This window comes from Calypte anna, chromosome 7, assembly GCF_003957555.1.
Source record: "Calypte anna isolate BGI_N300 chromosome 7, bCalAnn1_v1.p, whole genome shotgun sequence".
NCBI lineage: Eukaryota > Metazoa > Chordata > Aves > Apodiformes > Trochilidae > Calypte > Calypte anna.
In genome coordinates this window covers 18,980,366-19,006,352 of record NC_044253.1, presented here as the reverse complement: position 1 = coordinate 19,006,352, position 25,987 = coordinate 18,980,366, and the positions used below count along the sequence as shown (strand labels likewise).

Genomic DNA, 25,987 nt, shown 5'->3' with positions numbered 1-25,987 from the left:
CTAATACTGGATTTTCATCCTGTCTGCACTGTGCTCTACCAGGTATGAGACCCTTCTCCTGGAGCTGCATGCCTCAGGAGACAAGGATTCCCTACTACATCTCTGCAGCCTGTGGGGTAGGTTTCCTTCCTGTTTGTGGGTAGAGACCCCCCTGAGATGGGTCCCTCATGACTCTCATATTCAGAGCCAATGGAGGACTCTTTCTCCACAGTCCTGATCTATCTACATTAGGGGAAAAATAAAATTAACTCTCAGCAAACTACAGGATAGACAGCACAGAGGGCATCAGAGTTACCCTCATGTTTGAACTGAATCCCATACTTCTCAGACTAAGATGAGGGAGGAGGGAAGAAAAAAGAAAAGACTAAGGCAGGAAAACCAGATGTTTGACTAACTGGATGTTCTCATAAGAAGTAAAATTCTTGGTATCAGCCATTAGGGTAGCAGATGTTGCAACTTTCCTTCTTAAGTGAAAACTACACTCTAGCACATTTATTAGCAACTAAATTAAAAGCTGCCTCTGATTTAGGAGTGGGAAGAGACAGTGAACAGAAAGCATTTATGAACATGTGTTCATTCAGACATTTTTACAACTAAATCACACTTGTTCATTGTGTGACAATGTTTGTGCTTTGGATTTCAAAAATCTTGGAGAAAATGAACAACTAGTAATTTGCACATAGACAGCAATTACAGAGAACAGCAAAATTAAGGAATATTTTTTAAAAATAAATTGGAAACATTGAAAAGGCAAATGTTGAGATTTCTCATACCAAGGAACATGCTAATGAACTAGACTCTGTTTTGAAAATAATAGTAGTTTTCTACCATTTTAAAAAAATAGTAATCAATTTTAATATTTAAGAAATAAATTCTATAGAATATAATCTCTGAGTTAATTCTAGTTTTTCTGAGTATTTTATATCAAATGTTCTGCAACTGTAATAAAGTAGGTAATAGAATTACTCTTTACTCCCAGTGGGAAAGTATAACACCCCTAAACACTTAAGGATTTCCTGTATCAGCCTCTTCTCTCCCTGTTCCTGACTGCTTCAGGAAATTAAACAACTGGCACAATGAACATGAGCTATAACACAAGTTTGTTATTTACTAAATGCCTTTAAATAAACCATCACGAGTCTCTCTTGCTTTAGACCTGAGTAAGGGCACCTGCTTGGCTGCCAGAGTGGCCTTTGCAAGGAGTTTCAACTAAGAGAACTGGCAACAGAAGACATGAAGGGGAATGACTCCCTGTTGCTGCCAAGGATGGTGTTGCAGGCACACTACAGTCTTGCTGCTCCAACATTAAGCACTTGACAGGTTTTATATTAAACACAGCTTTTATTCTAATTTTCACACTGAAATCTGTTGTTAAACTTTTGCTCATTAATCTGCCCATGGAAAGGAAAGCTTGCTCCTGCTGTGTTTCACATTAGTGATAAAATTTCTGTTGAATTCTGAGCTGGATCGTGCTTTATTGGGAAAGTGACTTAGTTTGCAGTACAAAATATTAGTTAGAATGCCAAAGAAAAAAGAGGAATAAGACAGTATTTTGCCTGGTTTTTGCAATGGTAAATTTTGCCAAATCCGTTGAATTTTTTTAATCACACAATTTCCAAGTACCTTACATACTAGAGGACAGAAAGTGGAAGTGACACAGCGTGAGAAAGCCAAAGCCAAGTCAATGAAGGTCTCCTGTGTCTGAGCCCAAAACTCTATGTAGCCTATCACGTATCTGTTAGAGTCAGGAATATCTGAAATAGTAAGAAACATAATACGTGTTCTGTTTTGCATATAAATGTTGTGCATGTACAACCTTTAACAAGCTGTGTTTTGTGAAGATACCCTCAGTTGTAAGGCAGGGAATGCTACATGACCAGTTTGTTAGTTACAGCTAGTTAGTTACCAGTTTGTTACAGCTTTTAAGAAATTGCACTTGCTGCAATTTTGTCAGAAAAGTTGTATTTCTATGTCCAATGTCGGTTAAAGCTTTTTATGTAAGTATTTAACAATGCATTTTTTTTCCAAGAGAGGGGAAGCTCATGTTATAGGAAAAAGAGTGCTGGTTCAGTGATCCATGTGAAAATTTTGGGTTCATTTCACAGAGAGAAAAATGCTTTTGTTATAAATAAAAATTTTTCTGAGCTATGTAGTGTATTCATAAACTATCTGCCACTTTATTAGCTGGCTTCTTAGGAGTGATTATCAGTAGCAAGATAATTTGGGGAATAAAGCTGATACAGCTCCCACTAAAGGCAACATTTCCACAAATTGTAGACTGTTTATAGAGCAACAAATACTGCTGTTTATCATTTAGGAATATAATACTTGTAACATGCAGAAATTAAGCTTACCCAAAATGAAAGGACAGATTATCAGCATGAGTATTAACCAATTGGGAAATGGAACACAGTATATTAGCCCAGAAAATAACATTAAAGCATTTTCCATCCCAAGATTTAAGTATATTTTTCCTTATATGAAGAGTACTTCTAAACAAAATGCAAAAGTCTAATTAAGGGGTGGAAATCCTGACTCTCACCTGATTTCTACAGCCTACTCCAGATTTTTAAGTTAAAGGTGTCTGGGTTGTTTTCCTTAGTGTGAGTTTATCTCTGTTAGAAGGCTTGTTGGTATTTCCAGTATAGCTACCAGGAAATTTCCATTAATTTTAAACAGACTTGACTTTGTAACTTGTTGCAAGAACTAAACACGATTGTATTTACTTTGTATCCTGAGATCACAAAACATCAGATTGGGTCAGAATAAAGGTATTACTATTTATCTAGATTATCACCAGGTAGTTGAGAATATTTTTTTTTCAATATAAATTTCTATTCTGCACATTTTACTGTGTGGCTCCCAGGAATCTCCTACTTTAAACAAGAGAGAATAGTGTAGCTCCAGTTCTTCATATAGTTTCTGCCTTTTCTGCCCTAGCTGTTACAAGCAAGTGTTAAGAAAATTTTGCTGTACTCACCCCTGGTGCCCCAACAGCACAGAACATTCACATCCAAGTACTAAGAAATTTATGCAGATGCTAATATTAAGGAGGGCTGGGGTCTGAAGGCTGTGCCAATGGAAACACCGAATGACCATTATCTCAGTATTTTAAAACTAGCTGAGATGTATTTTATAAAGTTAATCACCTAGTGTGCATGCTAAGATTATTAAAGATATTTTTCATGTGAAAGCACAGGGGCCAAGAAAATAATTCCTTATTGCTCAAAAGGGGGTGAATAATGAAACACAGTATTTCATTTAACTTTCCCCTGAGAGAAATACCTTGGTAAAGCAGCCAACGCGCTCTGAGGTTACAAAGCTGCTCCTGATTCACAGCTACTGTCCCAGCTGAAGTCGAAGGGATTTGTGCTTTTGGTGCTGGTGCCAGATTTAAGTCTGCTGTTACTGCAAGATGCCTATGTACAGAGAGATCTGATACAGTTGCCCATAGTATAATGAACAGAATACAATTATTCTTACATGAAAAACTTTTTTTATGAACAAACATGTTTCTCTTTAAAAATAAATATGAATAGCTGCTGTGTGAAATTGGAGAGTATATTACCTGGCTACTCAGCCTTTAAAGAAAGAGAGTAGAGAGAGTGTTGTGTGACTGAGGTGGAGAGGCTTAAGGAACTGCTGAGCCAGATAATGAACAGGACTGCACTTTCCCAGGAGATGGAACGTGTTGCAAGTGTGGAATGCAGTCTCTCAAGAACTAGGACTGTTGAGTGCAGTTCATATAAAACATGTAGGGCTTTTTGTGGAAATGAGTAAATAAAAAAACCTTTCCAGCTACTACATGGAGTAAAAATATTTTGCTAAGTTAGCATAAAAATGCCAAGATTTCATATAAAACCAACGAAGTCAGCTTTTTTTTTTTTTTTTTTAAAGCATATTTTGAATCTGGCAGTTTTTCTACTGGAGTACTGTACACAATCTTTTAAAGAGCTTCTACTCACTGTTACAGAAGCTAAAATTTACACTGTGTTTACATGCATACTGTTAACCACATAGATTTAACACAGATTAAAAACTAAGATGCTGATCCTTATTTTTCAAACAAGACAGGTCTACCTTTTAAGCCACTTGATGTATAATAAAAATTTCAGTATTACAAGAAAAAAATGTTGAAATAGACTTTGAAGTAAAAATAACACAGTGCAGAATTATCAATGTAGAGAAAATCAGGTTCCTATACCTCCTTTTCTAGAAGAAAGCAAGATAAGTTAATTAATTAAAGGTTGAGATACAGCATGTATTTTAATTCCCAGTTCATTTAAAAACAAATAGAGTGTACAAAGTAATGAGTACCCACACAATACATGTACTGTTTTGCTTGCAAACTGTAACAGAAATAAGGTTGCTGAAGATAACATTTCCTCGCTGCATCTACTGATTCCTAATTAGACCAAATGACTGTAAATTTACAATCCACAAAAAACAACCTCATATTTCATTGAAACTGCTAAATATTTGGGAATTCTAGATGCTTCATCAAAACTTTAAGCAGAAGGCGTCTTCTTTTATAAATTACCTACAGACATATTCATAAACTGGCTTGGGAAAAACATACAGGTTTTGTTACAATGAATTTTAAGATCTTCTTACATATACCTCAGAGTCTGGAGCTATGGCATTTCTCCAAAGTAATTCACAGTTCCCGCAGTTAATACAGTCCTGCAAAATGGCACTAAAGTGCATAGTATCTGAATGTTTGTTGGGATAAAAAGGTGCTGTGCAAGCTTAAGCTGCTTCTTTGCCACTATATACAAGATCATTTTTCTTTGGGGAGGGGGGGTATTAGTTCTGGAATGCCACAGATTTTAATTTTGATAGAGGATTGTCTACCTTTCAGCTTTCTAGAAGATGTAAATGTCCCTTTTCTGACTCTTCTGTTTGTCAAGAACAGTAAAAGAGCAAATAGAACACTCACTCGAAAATGTGTCTCAAGATAATTTACCAGACATAGTATTTTACAAAAGAAAGAAAAAGAAAAGAAAAAAGAAAGAAAAAAAGAAAAAGAAAAAAAAAATGCATGGTAATTCAGATGAAAAGTGGACATGCTCTTTGTAACTAGCTATGGATAGTCTGCTCAAATGAACATGTTCATTTTTATCAGAACATGACTACTCTCTACCATAAATAAAATACATACAGTACAGAACAATTAAAACTTTTTATACATTAGTTACTTTTACATTAAACTTACCATCTTCTCAGATATGTTGAAAATTAGGACTCTAAATATGATTATTTCAAAGTATCAGTTTTAACAATCTTGCACAGGCCCGACAATCAAAAACACGAAGCTTTGATTCAGATAGCTTGGCAGGTTTCACATACTTTGATAGGTAGGCTACTTTAAAATATGTTGGATGTGTTTATTACTTATCCATTTTATTTTTATCAAAAGACAGTTTGATTACATGAACTGTTTTTGTGCAATACCACTGCCAGTTTAGCTTGAGAAAATAAACTGTGTCTGGAACATTGACTATAGTCCAAGTGTTGTCTACCTCTTAAAAAAGTAAGATTCTAGGAAATCCACAATGAGTGCATTTAATACAGAAGTCAGTCCTAGAATATTTCTAATATTAAACTGGTACTGTTTCTACCACTGGAGGTTTGATGCACTCTTCGTGCAGTCTGCTCTTTTCTGGGAGGTTTAGTGAATTCTCAGCAAGGTGCTCTTGTACACGACTGTCGCCGTTCACAGCTGAAACAAAGCCATCTTGAGAAGGACCTTTCAAGTATGAGTGAAATTCCACTTGAGGGTGACTCGGCCTGTGCTCAGTGTATAAATTGTTACATGGAGCACTGCTATCACCTTCAGAAGATGAGCAGCAAACAATGACTGAGGGGTTTGCAGAAGGGTAATGAGGGCTGCTAAAAGTTTCCTCCGATTGCCGCGTGTAGTCAATAAACTGTTCTGAAGTCATGTTGTAAGGCACCAGAGAAAGACTGCTGTTCTTGACAGCATCCCTTTCCGAGTAAGTCTCACTGATCTGGTTAGCAGTGCCAGCAACATGGTTCTCTATTTGGTAATACAGATTTGAAGAGTTAGTATAGTATGAAGCATTTTTAGAGTGGTTTTCATGCACAGCAGTTCCATCAGAGTAGCAAAGGACAGAAGAAAGAGGCACCATATCAGCATGGGAACCCATGTTTTCTACAAAATCATCTGCTTTTTCTTCCTCATCATCTTCCTCCTCATCTTCCTCTTCCTCTTCATCATCATCTGATTCACTAGGGGCTAAACTCTGTGTGCTAGAATCTGTAACTCCACTACAAAAGCTACTCCCATCTTCCTCTTCCTCCTCTTCCCCTGTGCAGTCCAAGTCCTCAGCTGCTTGAGAATGCATAACCGCAGCTGGAGGATCTGTTTCAATCTCAAAATTCTCTGCAATTGAATATTCAACGGGGTGGGGTCCTGGACTCATTGAACTAGTGTGTGCACTTATCTCACTGTGGCAGCCATTTAGTGCTGGAACTTGCTGCTCTCTGTTTTTCTCCAATTCAAGTTTCATTATTGTGTGCAAAAAGTGAGTCCGCACACGGATAGGATTAAATTCAATTCTACCTGCTGTGTTGCTACACCCTTCTTTAGTACAACCACATGGAAAAGACATACGATCCACCTTTTGAAAAAAAAGAATACAGATTAACAGCATGTAGCACCAGCCTGGCATTATGATAGAACCTAAACAGTCTAGACAAACAACAGTGCAGTGAGATTCACCTTGAGAAGTGTTGTGGGCAAAGCTAACAGAAAGTCAGCAGGTTAGCCCTGGAATATTTAGAGATAGTCCGGGATCTATAAATGCAACAATGTTGCAAGCAGAAAAACTTTGTTTCTGTTTCAGACCTGAAAGCATTACACAGTGGAACAAAAAATATGTGGTTTTTCTATTTATGGATCTGCCACAGCTTTATTTCCTGCTGTGCTCAAATCCTGCCAAAAGCATTATCAGAAAGAGTCTTAAATTTGGTTACAATCAGGCAAAAGAGAAACCTACTAAACTGAAAACCTTTATAAAGGTCTTACATTAAGTTGTGTAAATGCAACAGACTGTGGGCAGAATTTATATATCTAATAATAGCCATCTTAAATATGACTGAATGCACAAGTTAGACAGCTCAATTACCTTGAGGTCTCTGATTTTCAGCTACATTTTAATACCTAAACATCAAATCCGGTGCAGAAGAGAACCATATAACACAACCTAGCACATCGTCCCACATGTTAGGACAAAAACAGAAGCAGCAAAGAGAATACATTCTTTACAAGAGCAGAGCAAGCAAGTTAGGCTTGGGTTTAAGAAATTATGAAAAAAATGCACTCAGGAAGAAATTAACTAAGCTGTATAACAGCAACTGCAGAGAATTAGTTGAAACATCTTTTAAGGAACATTTTGGACATGTAAAGCAGTACATAGAACACTATGTAAATGTTCATCATGAAATACCTGTTAAGTCTGCAGAGGAAAAAGTGCCTGCTTGCTGGTGGATATATTTTTTTAGTGCCTACATGCAAATTTATCATGCATGCATTTTAAGTATCATTGAGTTCTCATTGAGTATGGACAATTACTCATATTTGGACAATATGTGAATTGTCCCTTCTGAAATATGCAGCCTGCTAATTCTCCTGTTGTCTGCATGTACACGTATGCATTGATAAAGCAGAGTATTTGCATAAGGAAAAAAAACACCTAAACAATGTATGTGCCTAAACCAATCAAAAAGGCAGATGTTGAAGGAGATTGTTCATATTGCTCTCTATATAATTTTAAATCTGGGCCTTCAAAAACTTTTTTGAGATCCACAAGTGTAATTCTTAATAATTAATTTCCAGTACTTATAACTTTAACAGCAAAAAGTACAGATACCCCTATCCCTCCCCTTAATAGTTCAGTAGCAACAATAATATAGACATTTACCTGACATTTTATGCCTGCAAGACTGCAAGTGCAAGTTTCTGGATCACAGAAGACACGGCAGTCACAGCCACAATCCTCTCTGGACAGGCGGATGGCCCGCAGCTCGTGTTTTTCTTCCACATCAATCTTCTTGACTCCGGAAGCTCGGAGCAATGCCCTTCGCTTTTTTGTTGGCAGGGGTTGTAGAAAGAAGTACTCATCTACTTCTGTGTTGTCCAGATCAATGTCGTCGTCAGAAATGTCATCCAGAGTCAGGGTATTTGCTTCTTCGGATTCCACTGTACCGTTCTTTGTCATCTGTTGTACAGAACAAGTAACAGTCTTCAAACTATACATGCACACACACACCTATGTATAATACATAGCTGTATATGCAAACACACACACACACACGTGTGTGTGTGTATATATATATATATAAAAATATGGTATTACTGCATTACTTGTTGCTGAACTACTGACTGCGTACTCTTTTTTGTGCTTAAAGTTTGTATTTATAGCAACTCTTCCTGTAAGACAATCACAGAAGAAAAGTCCCTAATTATACCTGACTTGTATAGCCAGGTTAACAGCAACACTCCTCCCCGGAAGGAGAAGAATCCCAGTGTCATGATTGGTAGTGCAGTGTACGTGTACACACAGCACAAGAAAAAAATTCTCACAAGATCAGCAGTTCAGCACCCTATTTCAGTTCATTCACAGCTGGTTTGCTACTCCACAATTCTACTTTATAGGCATTATGATTTCCTCTCTCTTTTTCATGTGTTCTGTTCTCAATCTTTCTCAGTAACTGCACCCTTTGGAGCTTAGTGCCTTCATTTTATTTCCTGTTGCAATTAAATACCATGTCTATTATCCCTATAACATTCAAATCCCTTTATGTGCATCTTCGAGCTCTTTCTTCATCTTAAATGCAGCCATTTTCAAAATGTCCTCTCAAACTTCCTTCAGGTTGTTTTCTTACTCTATTTTCTATTACTCACTTCACTTTACAGTGGCTTGGAGAAGAGCAGGTAATAGCTCCCTGATCAGTTCTGCCTGACTCTGAGACATTGAAGACTATTTAGACAAGGTATTTCAATGTATTAGTTCTGTAGGGTAGGAAATAGGAAATCAGCAAGGCCCAGTTGTCTTAAGCAAATTAAATATACTCAGTCCTGTATTCTATATTTTTCACCAGTTCTTTGATTTGCTTTTGTGAAGGAAAGTGTTCTTTCCTTCACATAAATACAGTTACCACTGTATTTATACAGTGGTAAATACAGTTTTACCACTGTATTTTTTAAATATGTATTTATATATCTCTTGAATAATCATGTTCAATGGATTGGTTTGAAATGGAAGTTTTCTGTTCCCTATTTTTATGCATGCTCTAGAATGAAGATAAATATTTAATTTTCATAGATTTAACACCAGTAAGATGGTACCTTTTTTAAGCCACTCTCAAGACTCTGGAGACCTCACCACAATTTCTTAATATTTGAATTGAAACTTTGGAGTCAGCTTACTGGTCTCAGAACATGCTAGTAAACAACTACCACATCAGTTCCTGAGGATCAATGAGGAAAGAATCCCACCACTACTGAAATAGATGGAGGGGAAATGAGTTTTCTTTTTAGTGAGAGGAAACAAAATTAGGGCAGAGGGAGTAATGCAAATCAGGCTTTCCTTATCCACTGAATACTTAGGAAGAGATTTTGCAGGAACTTTACAGTAACAGTAAAGATTATCATCTACTCAAGTGACTGGGGAGAAGGAAGAACACATTGTATTTGGAAAAGGAACAGAGAGTAGAATCTGTGTCTTAAGAGAAAGAGTGGGCTGGAGTGAAGTAAGTTAATGAAGAAAGGGGATCCATCCCAGCCAAGAGCAGAATTATGAAAAGGAAAAAGAGCAAAGTTCTGCTCCATACAGATGGAGGCTAAAAGGCCTCATCCAATCTGTAAAGCTAAATAAAATCTGTGACTTTTCTTGATTTACTTTCTAATATAAAAAGAAAAGAAAATGTGAAATATTTGCCTTACTATTCTTCACTCTTTTGAGCTGATTCCTGGAAGTCAACCAAGGGTTCTGCACAGAGGCACTGGTTACACTGACACAGTTCAATTCACACTTGGTGCTCTGAAGGTCTTGTGAGATGTTGAGAGGTATCTGGTGATAAGTCACTAACACTGTAGCCTTTGGTTTCCAGCCTGTCCAGATATCTGTCTTTAATTTGTTTTTGTCTTTTTATGTTTATGGCTTTTATGTTTGTTTGTTTTCACTACAAGAGTTCAAATTGTATGAACTAATTAAAATCTATTTAGCTATTTAAAAAAAAGAACCAATTAGGAGACTGAAAAAAGTAATTACAGTAACAAGGGTCATTCTATGGGAAAATGCTGAAAAGCATTTCTTAAACTTGGAGGGTGCCAGCTTGCTCTAGACAACTTGTATCTGAAACAGAGATAAATCACCACAAAAGAAAGGGCTATGGAGCAAAGCAGTTCAGTTGCAATTCTAAATATTGCTCACTTATAATTAGAGGATTAATCTGAAAAAGAGCCCAAAATACATATGATACAAGCCATTATACATGAAGTGTTTCATCTGCTACAAAACAAAGAGAAGTTTTGCTTCCAGTTTTAAACAGGCAGAAGGGACATTTCCAAGAACATAATCCCCTAAATATAGTTTCTTTCATCTCCTGTGCTGTATTTAAAAAGACAGGTTCAAAAATGTGGCCAATATTCATTCTGACGAGCTAAACTGATAGTGAGGTAATTTTTCTGACAGATTTCTTCTCTAGCAGAGACACATCCTTTGCTGAAATATTGAAGACACGTGAACACATACATGAGTACACTGAAATTTAGTATTACTGTTTCTTACTTCTTGCCAAATTTGCTCAAGTTGGCCACAAAACCAGGCTGTTTCGCCCTCTGTCCTTAGGATGTTACCATTCCCTTGTCTAATGGGGCACTGTGGAAGGGCTCAGAAGAGTCATTCTCTTCCTGATGCTTCCAGACTTCTGCTGGACACCATGCTCAAGGCTAACTTCTACCACTCTCTGCCTACCTCTCCTCTGTAGAAAACAGGGAGTAAACAACAACCTCCCTACAAAGTTTTTTGAGGTACACATCAGTAAAAACTACAGTAGCACTTGCTAATACTGAATAAAATCATGTCTTCAGTAAAAAAGTATTGTTTTGATTGAAAATGGAGTTGACAGAAAGGAAATATTTGGGTTTTTTTAACACAGACATTGGCCTTTTAAAACTCTGCCACTGCTCATTGACACAAATAAAGGAGGGATCAAAATCTTAAAAATGTTTTACCTTTAGTTTTAGAGAGTTGAGTTTTTCCTCCCTCAGATGCTCTCTTAGCATCTCTCGGTGAAGCCTCTCCTGTTCCATCGCAAACTCTCCCAGCGTGTACTGGCGCACGCTGTTGTGGCGAGTGGACATCCCCAGCGTGCTGCCCCCCTGGCTGGGAACACTGGTGAAGCCTTGCCTCCTCGTGAAGTAATACACAGTAACACAGTTAAAATGGACATTTTTTGTTCTCTTTCTCTTCTCTCTCTTCAGGATTGAAGAAGCTGGAACAGATGCAGATTACAGGAGGAATGAGAACTTGGAGTCACAAAGCAGATTTACCACATGCACAGTATTTCCATTTACCTTAAAAATAGCTGTGTACACACTGAAGTTCAGAGGTGTGCAGTCTAACTGAGGAAGTAACTTTAGAAATATTTACCATACATGCAGACCTAGAAACCATTACAAACTGCTACAATGATGAACACCACTGGCTACTTTGGACGAGAAGTTTTTGGCCAGGATATCTGTGTTTTACCATAGCGTTATAAAAACATTCTATCCTTTTACCAAGGGAACCAAATAAATCCCAACAAAAAGAATTTCTTGCACAGTGTCACCTCAAAGCTCAAAGACAATGAATGATCCACGGACTTGCTCCTCTTCAAAAACTTATGGACAAAACAAGGTTGCAGAGGGCAACAGTGAGGAGAACAACAGCCCTATGGTCTCTCACAGGTCTTCATAGACTCTCAGTATTCTGTCAGCAAGGCTCGGCTGTAGAGATCTATAACTACAGCTTTAAAGAACTGGATTCCAATTGGCAGCAAAGATTCCTAATGTGAGAAATTATTAAGAAACTATAAAGGCAATAGGTTCAGTGTTTCAGACTGTCTCCAAAATTCGTATCATCATCATCATTACAGATTAAGAGAGGAATAATGCTGAGTAAGGACTAAAACCAGTTCTTTGTCTTTACTTTCAATCCTTTTTTCTGCTGCCACCCACTGACTATACCCAGCACATGTATACATACACCCTCATGTGTGGAATTCTGACAAAAACTTAAAACTAGTCTTTTCTAATGCTTTTCTGATTGCTCTCACATTCATGCTCAGTTTTCCTTATACACATATACAGTATCATATGAAATAGATTCATTTAAAACCAAATGCCAAATTTTAACTGTTTAATATTATTCTTTTTTTTCTACAGATACTTAGTAACTCCTTCAAATGATACTGATTATTGCTCCTCATTAGTAACAGTGGGGACACATAAGCATTAGAGAAAGGTAAGAAACTCCTTGCTTTTTAAGATGAGCAGCCTGATTTATTTGATTTATTGCAAAATGGCAATAGGATGTTGAGAATGTAGATAATAAGTCTTTGCTTTGCAGTTTACAGACAGCAATTGGGCAAGTGTCAATGGGAAACGTAACAGCCAGAATTCAGGCAGTAAAATGATATAAAAGGTGCTTGACCACTCTTGAAAGACTTGGAAGCATTCTACAGAAGCAGTAAGAACAACAAGATGCATGCTGGTAATCTAACATTGCACCAGTCCTAAGGACTGGAAGTGCTTGGCCTTCAGCCTTGGTTTCGTACCATCATAGCAGGTTTATTGTCACAGTTAAAACATGTTTTAACTCTAATATTATTATGTAGTGAAATGTAAATCACCACAAATTAAAAAACCCCAGACTTTTAAATTAATTAATTCAGACAAGAAGTAGCCTAACCTACCCATATGAAAAAAAGTACACTAGAAAATACAGTCCTGTAACCAAATTACAGACACTGTGCCCTACTGACAGAATTGAAAAACTGTTTGGAATCTGGTAAACCATAAAATAGTATTATTTTTCTGATAGTGATAAGCAGCCTAAAGTACAGATTACTATATAAATAACATGTATTCCTTTAGTTATCCTGCAGGTATGTTAGACTGTAAATATAAAACAGATAAATAAGCTGAATTCACTTACATGCTTTCAGTGAAGGGTGTTCCAAAAAAGGTATAGAATGTACACAAGGGAATCAAAATACAAATCCTATTACATTAGGTATTTTAAACTTACATCCAAGTTTAAGCAAATCTTCTATCAACAGAGCCTGTCAAAACTATGCATAGGAATCCATTTTGGGGGGAAGAGGGTTGTTTTGTTAGAGGAGACCAGTTAATAGGAGAGTCATTTTTGCATGATATTAAATATTGCATTATTTTACTGCTCTTTTTCATGTATTTTCAATTTAAAAACAAAATTATCTTTAATAAAACCAGACAGGCTAATTTTGATATTGTGATATTCTCTTTCAATATATAAATATAAAATATAAATATAAATATTAGTATGCACCTATAAAGAAGTGCATATTAAAGAATCCTGCTCCTGCTGAAAGAGGTATCTAAGCCAGTCTGGGATGTATCCGATTTCTGTCATAATGGTATTGATGTTATTTGGATCTCAAATGGATGTTGCCTTTATTTTGGAAGAAATGGTGCGACAAGCAGATTTTTTTACCAAGTAAAAGAACCAATCACAAATGGAATGAGAGATGAAACTACAGTAAAGTATATAGGAACGAAAAGATCAAATGTTAACCTTAAAAAGAATATATATATTTGTGCTTCATGAGGAAATAGAAGGTAATGGTGTTTGTAAACTATCCAAGGTAGCAAATGCCTTTGAACCTTCATCCCACACAAGGTCTATGTTTACCGTAATTTATTTTAGGCCTTAGCTAAGGAACTCCTGACTGCCAAGAATATCAAATGCTGAAATAAAAATGCTTCCGTTTTGAAAGTCTGTCAATCTCATTATGGAAGGTGAATCATACTACTTTCTATACACAGAGAAATCAGCCCTAACTTTTATTCACGTTACAATCTTGTAGATGAATGAAGCCAGGCAGAAGACTGTGATCTAACTACTTCCAGCTGAAAAAAGGAATGTCATAGACAATTACATGAATGTGCTTTTCCACTATGTGCATTTTTTGGGAGAGGTGGGGGTACCCATGTGTACGCTGTCTAAATTCAGAACATTGATTTCACACATGGCCTTATGTTTATGCCTGAAAGTTTTATCAGCAGTCTCTGTAAGGTTGTAGTTGTCACGAGCTGTCTTAAAGAACCCATTAATGCATCTCTTCAGCACTTTCATAGTTCTTAGCACCTGAAGCAATTAAATTACCAGTGCTGCACCTTCAAAGTTGCTTGCTTGGGGTTTTTTAATATATAACTGACAAAAATTGTGCTAAAATAGAATTAAGCTGAACTTCAAGAAAATGCTGGCATACTGTAACTTCCATGCCACCAGCACTATGAACCCAGCACTAAACACTTGTGTTTAAGACAGCTGACATGCATTTGTTGTAAATGTTCTTAAAATTCATGGTTGTATTTATTAACATTTTAGTTCCTAGTCAGACAAAGCATATGATGATCTGTGTAAGTAAACAACCACATAAACATTCAGAACTCTCAGACTGCATGCGATTTGTTTTCTGAAACACATCTTACCTTTTGGGTTTGCTGGTTTTGCACCCCAAAGCTTATTACAAGGAAGAGCTAAGGCTCTGTGAGTAACTCTGTAGTCATCTCTTCTGTTTTACTGCTAGGAAGCAGTCAGAATATATTCATATTTATGAGAATGTTGTTCTCAAGAGCAGATCGGTTGTTGCTCACATGCAAAAACTGCAAAATATTACAGGATTTTATTTGGTTACTCAAAAGCACAGACTGGAGATGTCAGTGAGGGGACTGGAGAATTGTGACCACCTCAGTTACCAAGGTCACAAAACGAAGCACACTTGGCACTGCCAAGGCACTATATTCTTGCTCTACTATATGCATAAATCTCTAAGCAGAGGGCTGCCTTAATGTGACCTCAAATTATTACATATTAAATGGAAATGTTGAACCTTTTCCAACATCAGGGACAAAGTAATCTATAATTCATTCAGTCCTTTTGCTTCACACCAACTAGAACTCAGATTTTCAGATCATCTTAACAAGACTCAGGGTTTTATGTCAATTAGAATGCACTGTACCTTTATTTATTTACATATTTATGAAACAGATGTAATTACTGCTAAGGACACTTCTTAACTCAAGACAGAGCAAGACATACAAATTATGTATTTTCTGATATATCAGACAGCATGACCATATGCCCATATGTTTGGTCAGTCTCATAAAAGCATTAATGTGCCATCTGCACAAGTGGTATCAGTGGATGCCACTATCATCTGTTCTGAGCAAAAAAGGTGAAATAGTGCAGGCAGAGTCTGCTAGGCAGAGATGTGTCATTTTAACATCTGCTACAATGGTGTATACTGTCAACAGGAACTAAAAGGTGTTTCTGGAAAATGAACACTACCACCCTGGGCCTAGCAGTTCATGGCAAGTATAGGCATGGGAATATTCATCATCACCTATAACAATCCTATGGATCACATTTATATCCTATGAGACTGAGAGATTCTATGGAAGGAAAAAAGATGCCATTCTCATGTATTTAAGCAATTAAATACAATTTTTAGTTCCATGTTTCAAGGTAACATGGAATTAAATTTTTTTGACAGATACGCAACTACTGTAATGCATAAAATGTCTGTTATCAGAGGGAAAGATGATACTGTTAAGAACACAATTACTGCTGCAGAACCAGTCTCAGAAAAGGTCACTACATCTGAACAAGGTCTTCAGACATTGGCATCTTCAGACTGTCAGAATTCCTCATCTGAAATAATATCTACTGCTGAAATTTTGATTATGGGCATCTGACATTTGAGTGGCTTAGTTTCTGGGTTTAGAAGAACAGAATCCAATTTAATACCCTTCCTGCAACTGGCCTGTCTCCTCACGGAATCAAGGCAGGTCCTGCAGGCCTATCAGCTCCTTGCCAGCTGTAGAAGCAGCTGCTGCAAGATTCAGGGCTGTGTCTGAGCACAGCACAGTCCCATCCATGCAGCACTTGACCCAGGCAAACAGCCACAGCACAGCTCATCTGCCTCACAGACCATGAAAAGCAAACTGGCAGCTGTCTGTAAACAAAGTTCCTGAAAGTGAGGCTGAAATAATTGAAGGAAACCTTAATAGCAAACAATTTTTTAACCCAAGCATGATGAACACACCCTGGAAACACAACCTGCTCTTTGCGCTTACCCTTTTGTTACCTTTGTCCATGATGTGCCCACACACAGACATGGTAGGATGCATTTATTCATGTGTTGCTCAGTTATTAACCTCTCTCTTTGATACCAGTTCTCTTTATGCACTGCAGTTCTAATTTATTTCATTACTACATATATTTCTGCCATTTCTCTTTATGCACAATTCCTGCCTTCTGCACTTGTCTAGCTATTGAACACAGAAGGAATCTCTGCAGTTTCCAGAATTTAAGAACACTTCTACAGTGAGCCAGAGACCTGCAGAATGGTGCAAAGCCTAAACAGTAGCTATCAATTTTTTAAAATACAGCCCATCAGTTTTCAGTATTTTTGTGAGAACATTTGTCAGTCATCAGCTGTAGTACAGAATAGACATAATTGTTCAGCAGTCATTCAAGAAATTGAGATTTCAGTGATTTATTCATAAAGCTGCACACCGACATTAAACAACCTTTGTCTAACACAAGACAACCTTTCCTACACATCTCTACCTCCCCACAGCATCACCCCTCCAAATTACAGATAACAGCTTGGCTCGGTAAGGCTGCATGAGCCCACCTGTGGTTTATGAGACATGGGAAGATAACTGTCAAAAGATTAAAAATAGAATAAACATACAAACATCATTATAGTTCTTCCCATAAGTGGTACATTATACAGCATCTACACTGGGACAATAAGGCCTAACTCTTATTACAATATTTTAATTAAAATGGTTGCAATTTTAAAAGGTAACATTTTATATATCAAAAGAAGTGCAATTTTTATCACCCAGTAGGTAACAGTAATGGCACACGAGATGGTTTATGGATCCTTCTCGATAAAGATTTAAGTGGATTTTTCCAGACACAGTGTGTCCTGTATGTCTGCATGAAACAGGAGGGACCACTAATTCATCCTGCAAATATACTCTAAAAATAAAGCTTTAAAGTCAAAACTGAAGAACATGTCAATGTAAAAAAAATAAAATACAGCTCTCATGAAAATAACAATAGCCTTAAAAATAAAAGCGTTTTGTAAAACATCTTCCATGGCCACTGATCTTTCTCACTTAGGCTGCTGTGCCACATAAATCTCCATCGCAGTGACAATTAATGGGAGAAGAGCAAATATTAGGAATAGCAGTTTGACAATAAACCTGCCCTGTCAGATTCATCCTGGCTAAAGTATGTGGTACAAAGCATCGATCTGTGCTGGAATTCTGACACCAAACACAGCAAGCGGGGAAATACTTTCTGGGTTTCGAAAAAGACTCCTCAACAATGACAGTAAGAAAAATGAGCCATTCTAGTCACATGAAGTTAGAGGATAAAGAAAATCTTTGTTCATCAACACTTAATAAAAGAATGAAGCAATTTATATATCAGAAAGGTTTAAACACATCTAGAAGAAAATGCAACTACACAAGGGTGAAGAAAGGTGGAGCAATACACGGATTTGTAACAATCCAGTGCCAGTATTTTCCTTCTGCTGCAAATAATGATGGCCATCACCTTATTCCTACCAACAGACTCAAAACTATAACCATCTTTTGTACTTCTGTATTGCAGATAAAATTTATCTTTTACTTTATGTATTACTGGGAGACTCAAGAATTTTATTAGTGGCTCGGTTTTCACAGGTTATTCAAAGTTATGTATCAGCAGCTCTCTGACCCATACCAACACATTTTCAAAGCATGGAGTGGAAAGCTAGAAGCAGAGGAGATTCCTACTGACCTCTGCACATGGGGATGAGCTGTTTGTCTGCTGGCTGTTCCCACCCACAGGAACCACCCAAGCTAGGAAGTCTCCAGCCCAGAGAAACAAAGGGGGAAAACACTGGTGGGTGCCATCTGCATCCAACATCTCCAGCCTCTGCCTCCTTCAACAGCTGGTATAAAGTTCTGCAGTTGCCTCTGGTGCCCCTTCCATCTCCAACTCAAGATGTATTTTCTGCTCTTTCCCCTGAGAATAACCATTATTTATTTATTTATTATTGAATATGTGAAAAAGGAAAGACTCAACCACTCAACTCTTTCCACATTTGAAAAGTTCAGGTTTTATCGTATTTACTTGTATTTCTTATGTCTTGGTAACAGATGCTGTCGTGAGCCCATCCAAATTCCTACATTTGTAAGAAAACTCCTTTCCAAAAGGGAAAATCCGTATTTACACTATCACTCCAGTGTATCCTCCCAAGAAACATCCAAGTCCCATTTGTAGTGAAATAGGTAGATGGAAACACAGTTTTCCTCATGTCCTTATAAAGCACTATCCAGATGCACTTTTTGTTTACCTTTGAACATCCACATTTTGATCTCTGGGCAGTGGAGCTACAGCAGTGTGAAACCAGTGAATGAAGAGTGTTTCTTTCTGCATTTTAAGTGGCAAAAAGAGAATCCCAACTCTCCCACCTGGGAAAAGATCATGTTGTGGTGGTATTTGTCTAGAAAATTCAAAACCTGCTTCCTAGTTTTACAAAATTCTGATAGGAATGACATCTTAAACCTATCATGCTTTTCAAACATATTTTACTGAGAAAACTGGTAGTTCTTTGATTACAGAAAATAAATAATCTCAGTTCTGGCTGAACTCCAAGACATAAGCACTTTCTTCTGCTGTCTCAGCTATTCTCCTGATGTCAAAGACACATTAAAATAAATGTGAACCATATGGCTACCCAGCAGATTACCAGCACTCTTGCATCAATGATGGCAAAGCCATTCATTGTCACCAATACAGAAGTATCTTAAGACACACGAAAATTTCAAAAGGCTGGAAAAAGTGTATGAAGCAGCCGTTTACATAAAAGCTCCATCCCTTACCAGAGGAGGATCTCTTAAACTCTTATACTCCTATACTCCAATACCCATTTACATACTCTCAGTGCCACATAAACTACTATGGTAAGAAGGATTAACACCAGTCTCCACCACCTACTCTATGACTTTCCCATCAGGCCTAACATCACAGAACAGCAAAGCCTAATCCACTATGGTAACCCAGGTCAGAACTTCACAGTCTTCATAGAAAAGAAAAACTTAGGAAAAGGTCATATTCTAAAACCTGCTTCTACCTCCATCTCCTCCTTCCATCCTACTGGTCTTCCCCAGATATTTTTCTAAGAGTCTCCATACACAATATTTATCAATTTAACCCCATAATGATGAAACACATTTCCTCCACATACTGGAAGTTCGTATTAAGAAGAAATGTTGTGACACACAATATATCCTCCCAAAGAAATGTGTGCTTGAGGGCAGGGAGGTATTTTCTGGAATAAATTTGAACCTGGAAATGTTGATATGAACCGCATACTCAGAAAGGCATAAACTTGAGCACTGGAAATTAGACAGGACAGGGACAATGCTGTGGAACAGCAACACCAACCCTTGTAGCACTTCACTGCTCCATCCTTTTGATAAAGCCAAAGCTGAATTCACTGCACATGATGGCCTCCACAGGAATCCTTGCCTGATACTAGATTTATTTCTGTCACATTTGAAAAGTACTAGCTCACAAAGTGAAATAAATAGGAGAGGTTTTTCATTTGTACTTGTTCAGCATTTTATCTCACTGTCAGTTTTGTCTAAAATTTCAGAAAACTACTACATTCTTGGGATGCATGCTAAAAGCTATAATTTTAAGGCTAAAATTTTAAGTTTACCTCCTCATCACCCTCAATCCCTAGAGTGCTTTCCTGTGACATTCATCATAGTAGTTGAGTTTATCCATTCTGCAAATATAATCAGCCTGCAGGGAGAAGTAGAGACAGTTAACTGCTCTCTGCCTTACCATTTACTCAAACTGCCAGCTGCTGATTTGTACATTATTTCTGACCTTGGCTCCAACTTTAGACAGTGTGAGGTGAAAAGCTGCTACCAGGGATTTTAGCAGGAACACCCATGAATAACAATTGTATTTGCTGAACTCTCCAAAGACACTACAGGCAATTCTCTGTCCTTTCTTATGGGTGGCTTCTATGAATAGCTATATGATACAAATACTCATTTAGCTCTCCACAACTTCACATTTGCAAACATATTTTGCATCTGTCATGAACATCTTCAATGCAAAAAAAAATCATTTATGTCATCTAAGTCATCAAAACATTATGCAAGGCAAAAACTGTCACTCTATATGGGATATGAAACACATCAATTTACAGGAGAATACGTTTCAAAAATACAGAAGTTGACTTCGTTATATAAACCCTCCCCCCAAAAAACCCCCAAAACAGTGGGAACTTGCCTACTAAACCCTCTATTCCTTCTTTTTAAAACCTCCCCCTGCAATAGTAATTATTCCTGATGAAAGCCAGCAGGCAAAATCCTGTCATGGCATACCCTGCCCTTTCATTCTGTGGGATTATTTAAGCAAACACATTGCAATACATTTCACTGGATTTCTTAGCATTTCTTGGGTTTTACTGTGTTGGCTTTAAAATCAAAACTGAGAATCTCTCAAGCTGTTTCATAATGTGAGTCAACGAATAGCAACAATAATCCTCAATAACTAGAAAATTCCAAGCCTCACTGAAGGCAATATAAATAACTGCAAGATGACATGAAAAAAAAAAAACCAACAACTCCATTTAGCTACACCTCCTAAGAATTCTCCCATAATAAGCCAGCATAAACACTTTAACTCATTTAGATTTCTAGCATTAACCAGCCATTAAAAACACAGCTTAAGATTAAAGCTCACGTGATGCCTTATGCTAGCAAGCTCACACAAAATAAAACTGTTCTTTACATAAAGATAATTTAAGAGAAGCTACACCTTCCTAGGAATTTCAAAATATTTGATACCTTCTTCCAAGTTCTGCATGGCCATAAAGATGAGGGAATCTAAATATGTAAGCAAATCTAGAAAATTCAAACCAGTATTTTTTAAGGGCATATGGAAAGAAGTACAATGGGAATGCATTTCTATTTTCAAAGTCCTCATTATCGTTCAAAAGGTAGCAAGAGCATTTAGGGACCCAAGAGTTTTCTCAGAATACTACTGACTAGCCACATTCATAAAGAACCTAAGGCATCTAACACTTTTTAAGACAGTACCCAAATTGGCAGAATGACAGTACCTATGATTACAGCTGGCTGCAGGAGAATCATGCTGATGGCAGTGATAATGTCAATGCCAAGACACAGATAATTGATGGAAGATATCAACTAGACTGTGTGGAGGTTCTACCTCCTGTTTATCACCTTGTCAGACAAGCTGGTGCTGGAGACTTCACCTGCCTCTGCAATAAAGGCATTACACTCAAAGTTCCAGCTACACTACACTGAAGTTGAAATGGCAAGGCAGCAGCTACTCAAAATATGTTTCTTAAGAGATGTGACTCTGATTAATGTGGTATGGGGAGCTTTTACTAGCATCCAAGTCCAAAAGACAGGACTTGGTGAGGTCTTTCCACACATTTCAATTACATATAATTATGCAACTTAACTCATATAATTTTCTTACTAGAAAAATAGATCAAGCATTTACAGGCAGATACCTCCAGAAGAATCCCACACAACTGAGCTGCAGCCTGGAACGCAGCACACACAATCGTAGGAACTGTCAGGGCATTGTACTGACATCCTGAATGGCAATTCCAAAGACAGCTTGCTGTGGAGCTGATTAAACACAGCAGCAAGGTGCCCTGGATCTACAGGACAATTTAAAGGAGCTGAAATGTCATTGGGTGTGCTCTGCCCTGTATTCCATTTACCTCCAACAAAAAGGGGAAAAAATATTTTTAGTCCTGACTAACACTGTGTATGCATGCTTGGACTGGTACTTGAAGATGAAAACCCCTCTTGCTGATATGGATGAGGAACCATGAAATGGGACAGGTACATGGACTGATTCATTATATGCTTTGGCATGCATTAAGGTAAATCTGCAGTGTGACTAATGGCCTGCTGGATCAAACTGAAATTAACTCAATAGACTGAGAAAAGTAAGTAAGAAAGATGGCAGGGATTATCTGTACCAGTGATAATGAAGGCACTCCATCATCATTTGGTAAGAGATATAAAAATGTGCAGGTGCATTTTCATGCATACCTGACCAAGAAAATACTACATTTAATTTTTGTTATGAGCCTAGTAAAAGTTGCCTATACCCTATGGAGTGTAATTCCATTTCCTGACTCAGAAAAAGACATCTTTAACAAGCTAGGGACTTATTTGTTGCTGCACTGATTTATTTAAATGGATATATTGTTAAAGAAAGTCTGTGTGGTAGTCACAACAGATAGCACTTAGGGATGTGTCAGTCATGTATTTTCTGCCACTGCACTACAGGGTTACTAACTGTTGAGATCAAAACTATCTTCCCATGGTTCTGCCCCACTGGAGTGATCCACAGCAGCTGTGTGCCTCATTTAGCTGGCAGGTTAAACTGACCTTAAAGCTAATGGAGCAGCATAGCTGAAAGGTTCCTGTTTATCTGACCCAGCACATATTGTTTCAAGGGTTGTGTAAACACTTAGATGTATCAGCTATTCTAGATAGATTTATACACAAACTGCCTGCTAGCTCAAGCACGGAAAGAGTTGTAGCTATGAGCAATTTAAAAATTATCTCATTGTCAGGTCAGTTAGAACAGAAAAATAAAACTTAGTGGGCCACACTAGGCTTTTTTTTAAAAGCTCAAAAGATTTAAATTCTGTGTCACCCACAACCTACATGTTTCTAGTCAGTAAAAGAGAGTTTATATGGAACTTAACATTTACGCATATGAAAACAGACCGGAAGGAAGACAGTACATAAGATGTGACAGTGTCTCACAAAAGAACAAAGAAAATGGTACAAAGTGTCAGAAGATGGCTTAGAAAGATAACCTCCATCAAGGAGATACTCAGGCATGTAACAGAGGCAAGGAATCTGGCCAGCCTTTCTTCTGTGCTGGCTTTCTTCAGTCTGTTCACTGAAATGTCTCACAGAACTTTTCCTTTCCATAGAAGCTGGGATTCAATATTCAACACAGGAAAGCTCTTGTCTTTTATTTTGGGAATTGAATGTGTTTAAAGAATGAACAAAATGCCTTTCAATGTACGCTATTAACAGTTTTGCTGTTGTACAACATACCTGCGTGTAGTTCTCAAGTGTGCCTCATTTGGTAGCTCCGTAAGACACCTGTATTCATGAGATATGAATATGGACAATTTCCATGGATGGTGCATGGGTAAACATTTATTTCTGTGGCCACAAACATCTCAGTAATATGAATCATTAATCATAACACTGAAAGACTATAGTTTACCTTACAGATTTTGTTCAAAACCTACATTATTCAAAGCTTATTGTTATATGCATGTATTACAACTTCCAAGTTTCTCCCCTGAATTACAAGACATCTTGGTATTATCTGTGTATTTACAATAAAATTGCTGTCTTTTTTGTGGGTGTCAGTGACTGTTTAATGGAAAAGGACTGCTTTCAGTCTATGGTGAATAATCATCTAAGTCTTTAAACAGTTCTAAAAGTTAAAGGATCAGCATACAGATAATATTTTCACCAAGATATTTCTAAATACTATGAAAGAGGTTTACTGGGTCACTTAATCCTTTGTCCCCTAGTATCACTTCATCTTAAATTAATATACCACATCAAGACTGTTACATGTAAACGTGCAATTTGAAAAGTTGTGAATATGTAACCCTAAGCACAGGAGTTTTCCCTAACAGCAAAGAGAACTCAGACCCTCAATGTTCAACCTCTAGCTCAAACTGCAAAGCAGCATTTGGCAGATGCATCAGTTTTAAGAGCATCAATCCACATGCTACAGACGTCATTTCTAGGCACAGTCTAAACCACAGAGTCACAAGAACCACATTGTGCTTTGGATGGAGTGAGGAGGAGCCTCACCTGCTCCTTGGTCCACAGTCTTAAGGAAACAGCTTTATAGCCACTGACTCCAGAGGGCAGAACTATATGAAACAGTTTAAAGAGGCAACCCCCTGCTACTTAAAACATGCAGCTCATTATAAAACAGTATAACCACCTAAAACTAATTTCATAAACATAAATATAAACTGTACATTCATTCTTGCTAGGTATTTATGCTGCAGAGATAGCTTTGCTAACTTAAAACCAAATTCTTGTGGGCACAAAAAACGACTGCCTAGTAGAGACACCCTCCCCTACATGAAGAATAAGAACTATTTCAATAGCATGTCCTATACATAATGTTCTTCAATTCCAAATGATGGAAAGCTTATTACTTTCTTTGGAGAACTCTCACCAACACAATACTGCTGACAGCTGCACTAAACTTACCAAAGGAAAATAAAAAAACTTACCTAAAGCACTTTTTCTACAGTGCTTGAAATACTTGCTCTACCTGCTTGAAATACTTGAAACACAACTCACAGCATTAACTACAGCAACTACATAATTCAAATAGCAAACAGGTAGGGGCTTCCAAGTGACTTCAATTTTTTACAGGAAGAAATAGTGTTATATAGTTAACAAAAGGGCAAACAGGTGTAAGTTTGCTAAGTCATTTTGAGCAAGTTACAAACTGAACACCACAGAAAGTCCATTTTACTATCTGTTGAATCTCAAATGATCATGTTTATCTAGCTGTGAAATTCATTTGATTTTGAGGAACAGGAAGAACTCTTTAGATACACAACTTCAGTACTCACGAGTAAAATGATTAGAAGTGGATGGATTGACACTATCACCACTGTCAGCACTTTCACTGCTAGAAATGTCATCATCTGATTCCCGCACAGAGGAACAAGGTGAGGAGCCATCAACTTCTTCAAACTTCCTCTTTAAAATTCCACTCATCGCTGCAATGCTGTCACATGCACCTGTAACAGGAACAGAGGCAATGAGACACTGCAACATCCAACTGCAGAAAATGCAGTCATTATCTCCAAAGTAATTTTTAATTGGAAGTACCAATAAGTTTCCACGTCTGGTTTTGAATAACTGAAAAAAAAAACCAACCATCAGAAGTCATACTTTGACTTGACGTGTGGAAATGGCTGCCTAGAATAATGTATAACAGATTGCTTTCAGGGAGTATTTTTCCCATTTTGAAATCCATAGAACCCCTCATTTCTAGGCTACGTTGTGAAATTCCAAACAACGAAAAAAACTTAGTTTCTTTTCAAACACCCACACTTGGTTCCACCCTTGGCTGCCACAGGAGGACGAAATGTTCACAAAGAGGGATGAAATTAGTAAGAAGAAATCATTCTGAACACTACAGTTCCCATTACCAAATGCATGTTATCTAATCAGTGGTCTTGTCATCCCTGTAAGAAACCTGCCTGGTAATTCCAATATTATGGACAAGTAGAAGACAATGAAGTCACAAAGCCCATATACAAATTTAGTGCTCAATAAAAGCCTGGAATTCAGAAATGCTCCACTCTAGTCAGAAACACCAATTGCCTCCAAAACTACCTCCTTCCCACATTAAGAAATGAGTTGCCAAATACACTCCTGGTGTTGAGTAGAGGATTATAAAGCAAAGTATGCAAGCAGAAATTTAGCAGCAGAGGTAGAAATATAACACAAATTGCATGTAATTAAGGATAAAGCATATCCCTAACTGAACAGAGATCAAGGAGA

General features: G+C 37.4%; 1 protein-coding gene across 1 annotated transcript; it reads right to left on the bottom strand.

Annotated features, from left to right (window-relative positions):
- Positions 1-5,600: 5,600 nt before the first annotated feature.
- CSRNP3 (cysteine and serine rich nuclear protein 3) lies at positions 5,601-25,210 on the bottom strand. Its single transcript, XM_008496044.2, has 4 exons — positions 25,048-25,210; positions 11,264-11,523; positions 7,947-8,243; positions 5,601-6,644 (listed from the first exon to the last, which is right to left on the bottom strand). The coding sequence occupies exons 1-4, from the start codon at positions 25,193-25,195 to the stop codon at positions 5,601-5,603; spliced, it is 1,749 nt and encodes a 582-aa protein (XP_008494266.1). The 5' UTR covers positions 25,196-25,210.
- Positions 25,211-25,987: the final 777 nt, after the last annotated feature.